Below are 4,853 nucleotides of genomic sequence, written 5' to 3' on the forward strand. Positions count from 1 at the left end.
TATGTTGTTTACCATTGCTCTGTGGGTGAACAACAAAAGTAGCATGAGCCTCTTCAGAAATCAGAAGAACACAAATCATCACCTACACAAGCAGCGGAAACGAAAAACGAAAAAAAAAATAATATTTTACACTGTAACCGGTTGGAACCGGTTACAGTGTAAGAACCGGTTTAGGAACCGGTCAGAACCGGTTCCACCGGTTCCGGGTCCGAGGGTTGGGGAACCGGTTCGGTTCCCTAACCGGTTCGACCATGGAACCGGTTTAAACAGTGATGTTGACTAATGGAACCGGTTCTGAACCGGTTCCGGTTCCTTTGACCAACCCGATTTGATCACCTATACTCCACCCTATTGAATATAGAATAAACACTCACTACTAGATAAATAGGCATTTGCAACTATCTTTTCGGTCGGAAAACGGTTGCAATAGCTCTGTTGCGACCATTTTGCAACCAAAAATGCTGTCTGAAAAACACAGGTCGCAACAGGGAAAAACACAGGTCGCAACTGCTCTGTTGCGACCATTTTCACTTTTGCGGTCGCAAACCTTGCAACCACTTTTGCCGTCGCAAATCTTGCAATCATTTCTGCCCGTCGCAAATCTTCTGACCCCTGTGGCGGTTGCAAATTTTCCAACCCTTGTTGTGATCGCAAATCTTGTGACCAAGACTGCGGTCGCAAATCTTGCAACCACTTCTGCCCACTGTCGCAAATATTCTGATCATTATTGCAGTCGCAAATCTTCCAACTACTTCTGCCCAATATTTACACACGTATTTACAAAATCATATAAATATAGATGCAAACACAAATATATCTCAAATAATGTTATTCAAATTATATAACCGATAAAAAAACATGTTATTCTAGCTATTATACACATCAAAAACCAAAAATAGCATACTTCTGAATATCGGCCCATTGCATACCACATGGATCGGATTAAATATCTGCAAGCATGATTAAACCTCTTCAAATTTCCTAATATACATAATGAAGAATCAATAACAGTATAATCATGAAACCTTGTATAAAAAACTTAGCAACTTAATCACCAAGAAGGCAAAATTAAAGTACCTTTAACAAGTTCCTGCACATAAATAGACAGGAAAATCGACTGCGGTATTTGATGAAATACATATAAACCATACTCGGAGGTCAGAGGATGTTAACATCTCTTGCTTCCAGTCGTTGCATAAATAGTTTTCGGAATCTACACAAGAGATTTAAACAAAATCAGTCATTAGAAAAGTTTGAAGATAAACTTGAGAAAAGTTTTAACATATGAATTTTCTTGAGCACTTTATGGGATATAACACTTCATAACACTGAACTTTCTTGGCTGATACACGTATCGGCCTTGAAAGAGATGTTTTTCTTGAGTCTTGAGAAGAATCACCTTTATCTTCCATTTTAGATGACGATGAAGTCCCAAAATTAGAATCATTCACTTTCATTTTACCATCATCATGATCATGACCATCAACAGGTAATGAACATGGGGTAACATCATCGATATCGTTCATGTTCAGTGAGTCTTCAACTTTAAACTTTGCAGATTGCCTTCTTTTTTGGAGCCTTTTGGATTTACGCTTGTCATTATCTTGAACTGTTGAATTGTTTACTGGTAAAATCAACAATCAGCATGTTAAAAAAGTAAATGAGAAAAGATTCAAAGATAAATAAACACACACCTTTGGATATCTCTCTGCTGCTGTTAGTAACGTGTTTGTCATCATCACCTTCTGCTACGGTACGAACTTCTGTCTCCACTGGTTCAGTCACCTTATTGTGCTACAAGTGAAAATATAAAATACTGACCCTGTTAAGATATTATAAGGTTATACAACAATTTAATTAATAACCGTTTATGTACTTACATCACTATGATTTGCTTCACACATGCTGGTTTTATTTTTTTCATGAAAAAAAATGCACAAATGTACCATGTATCATGTTTGTCATCAACTAACTGATAAAGATATTAAGTTATTAACTGACCTCCAACTCCAAGTTTTTTGCAATAACCACGCCATTTTTGCATGCAAGCTCATGATTCAGAACTTTTTGCTGAGTCAAACAACAAAACAAGCAGTATGAATATGAGTATATGACCCCTGTTACAAGTAAAACAGAACAAGAAGTTACTTAATATTTGCTGGATTACTAACCTTTTCCTTGATCACACGCAGTACCTACAACATAGACATTCAAATGCATATCACAAAAATGAAAAAAAAAAAGTATATAGAAGTTTAACTAATTATGGGAAAACTGACTGTTTGCATTTGACTGTTAGACTGAGCAAGTTGCAAATTCTGCTCCTTCATCTTCTGTAAAGTGATCCTCAGTTTCAGCATCTCGTAACCACTTAGTTCAATCACTTTACTGCAATAAAATTATAGGAAAAATCACAACAATGGTTTGGAAATTCCACAGCAGCATGAAATGGAGAAAGGAAGATACTTTTTCTCTGTTAAGTGCTTCACAAGTACTGCTTTTTCCTGGATCATATAAAATAAAAAACTTTAACCACTAATTAAGCATACATTGACAAATATTAGCTAAATAGATGCTGATGTGGAAACTAATTACACCATAGACTAATATTCCAATAAAAGCATGGGATGTCACCATAAACAAGATGTACCTATTGAAGCTACTCAATATGCTTTCTTAAATCATCTAAACTTGGCCCTGAATTGTAATCCTGGTTTAAACCTGTAGATCCTCGTGACATGTTGCTGATGTCAGCAAGAGCTTTTTTTCCTCGAATTTTCGCCTTACCCTTTGTCTTTTCTGCTACTTTGGGCTCATCTATTTCAGTAGAAATTATTATAATCAACAAAGAAGATAGCTTAAGTAATAGTTATCACTGCTAAAGCAATAGCAACTCATTAACGAAGCGATAAACTATGAACGTGTTATTGGAATCTTCAGTGTACCAGCCTTTAGCATGTGTGCTAGTGCCTCAAAGTTAAAATTCAGAACACAAACAAAAAAATAAACTTGTTATTGACTTCTTTAACCAACTAAAATATTAACAGACGCATAGCCAAAAACTCAAATTCAAGCTTAGATTATCAAACCGATTGCATCTAACTATCTATAACAGCTACCGTAACTTAAACTACGAGTCATCGTTACACAATACGAAAACCGCACAAACGATTTACACTCAAACACATGCAAACTTCTGATTCTTAAGAGATTAATTCCTTAACTAGTACTACAAAACCACACGAACGATTACATAAACAGCTATCAAACTGTTTGATATTATTCCTCTAAGAGCATTCATAACAATTCAATTCCTACTACTAGTAAGCACAAATTTAATCCAAAAGATAACAAAGTGAAGTTCAAAGCAAACAATTATATACCAAATCGATAAGATCTAGGTAAAAAATAATCCAATTTGCAAGATCTATAACTTAAAATTTCAACTACATAAAATCCGTAACAAAAATTACCCATAACACCTCGTAGTGAGCCCTAACCTGCTCCGGCGTCTTTCCGGGATTATGCCATGATACATCACAACGCCTTCATATGTGTCATCACCTTCCTCCATCGCTCAGCCTCGTCTTAAATGGCCGGATACCTACTGCGAGCTTGAATATATGTGACCTAATTTCAACAAAAAAACAGGACCAAATCAGAAAATAATGCTTATGAAGCTAATCAATCTGGATTATTATGAAGAAATCAAATTAAAACCTAAGACATTTGACCTAATCAGCAAACCTAACGTAAATCTGAAACTAAATCGTTAGCTAGTCAGAAATTAAAATGAAATTAGAAGATAAAAAACCTAAAATAATGTTTACCTTAATTGCACTACAGTGAACTGGAAACCCTAGCTAGAACTCGAACGACAGAAAGAAGAATCTTCAATCGTATCTAATCACCATTATATTCAAACTCTTTCACTGATAGCATATGCAGGTCCAACGTATCAATCGTATCTAATCACCATTATATTCAAACTCCTACACACACGAAGCTTCAATTTCACCAAAATAAAGTATCGAATCGAATAAGTAATGAATTAGGGTTTATAGAATAACGATGATGAAAAATAGGAAGAAATAAGAGTACAGATGAAAATTACAGATGAAGATGAAGAAGCTCTAATGTTGAATCGAGAGCATGGATAGATGGCCGCAGGGTCCGAACCCGGGTTAAATTGGGTTAGGGTTTTAGAGACGAGGGAGAAATTGAGAGTAGCAATTGCAATTGGAATGAAATTGATAAGTGTGAAGAGGAAATAATAAGGAACTGACGTTTTAATTGTACCATGAGTTCGACTTCATGTTGGGCTGATAGTATTATAAGTATTGTAATTAATTAGTTACTACTACCTCTAAGATGGTCGCAAATCGAAACTACCATTTGTAAAAACTCCCGACCGCTTAAAATAAACGAAAACTCTGACCGCCTGCAAAAACTCCGACCACTAGTCACCGTTGCAAAAATTCCGACCGCCTAGCCTCCGGTTGCAAAAACTCCGACCGCCTAGCCTCCGAAACAAAAACTGTTGCAAAAATTTCGACCGCTTAGCTACCGTGTCAAGTAACTACGCTTTTCGGTAACAAATTTGCTAAATCGGTCGCTAAAATTACTACCGTTTTTTGGTTGTAAATTTTGGTAGCAATTGCTCAATTTTCTAGTAGTGACTGAACGTTTGCAGTCTCTCTTTTAGAACATTTTACAATATTATTTTTACTAATGAAAATATATGAAGACATTCTCTAAAAGCATCCATTACGCCAGATATCGATTTGTGTTTTGTGTCAAACAAAACACATGACTAAATTAGAAAAGTAACTACAGACAAGTAACAATGGATT

At 35.7% G+C, this 4,853-nt stretch overlaps 1 protein-coding gene across 2 annotated transcripts; it reads right to left on the reverse strand.

The window, feature by feature from the left end:
- Positions 1-1,652: 1,652 nt before the first annotated feature.
- LOC143590402 (SHUGOSHIN 2-like) lies at positions 1,653-4,165 on the reverse strand. Of its 2 annotated transcripts, none has more exons than XM_077070895.1 (7): positions 4,115-4,165; positions 3,831-3,992; positions 3,501-3,630; positions 2,280-2,388; positions 2,172-2,195; positions 1,881-2,070; positions 1,653-1,794 (listed from the first exon to the last, which is right to left on the reverse strand). In XM_077070895.1, the coding sequence occupies exons 3-6, from the start codon at positions 3,572-3,574 to the stop codon at positions 1,993-1,995; spliced, it is 285 nt and encodes a 94-aa protein (XP_076927010.1). In that variant the 5' UTR covers positions 3,575-3,630; positions 3,831-3,992; positions 4,115-4,165; the 3' UTR covers positions 1,653-1,794; positions 1,881-1,992. The 2 variants fall into 2 exon arrangements, with proteins under 2 accessions (XP_076927010.1, XP_076927009.1); XM_077070894.1 differs by having other exon boundaries at positions 3,831-4,006; positions 4,115-4,163.
- Between the last annotated feature and the right edge of the window lie 688 nt (positions 4,166-4,853).

Source organism: Bidens hawaiensis, unplaced genomic scaffold, assembly GCF_021521415.1.
Source record: "Bidens hawaiensis isolate Kalapana, Puna unplaced genomic scaffold, B.hawaiensis_p1.1 tig00038525_1, whole genome shotgun sequence".
Taxonomy (NCBI): Eukaryota; Viridiplantae; Streptophyta; class Magnoliopsida; order Asterales; family Asteraceae; genus Bidens; species Bidens hawaiensis.

Bases quoted from the DNA above. Each gene is read 5' to 3' on its own strand.
- LOC143590402 (XM_077070895.1), bottom strand. From the start codon at position 3,574: ATGGAGGAAGGTGATGACACATATGAAGGCGTTGTGATGTATCATGGC. The intron at 2,389-3,500 runs GTTAGGGCTCAC...ATTTTATTGCAG, and splicing joins CCGGAAAGACGCCGGAGCAG to TAAAGTGATTGAACTAAGTG. The intron at 2,071-2,171 runs GTTAGTAATCCA...TGTTTGACTCAG, and splicing joins TGCGTGTGATCAAGGAAAAG to CAAAAAGTTCTGAATCATGA.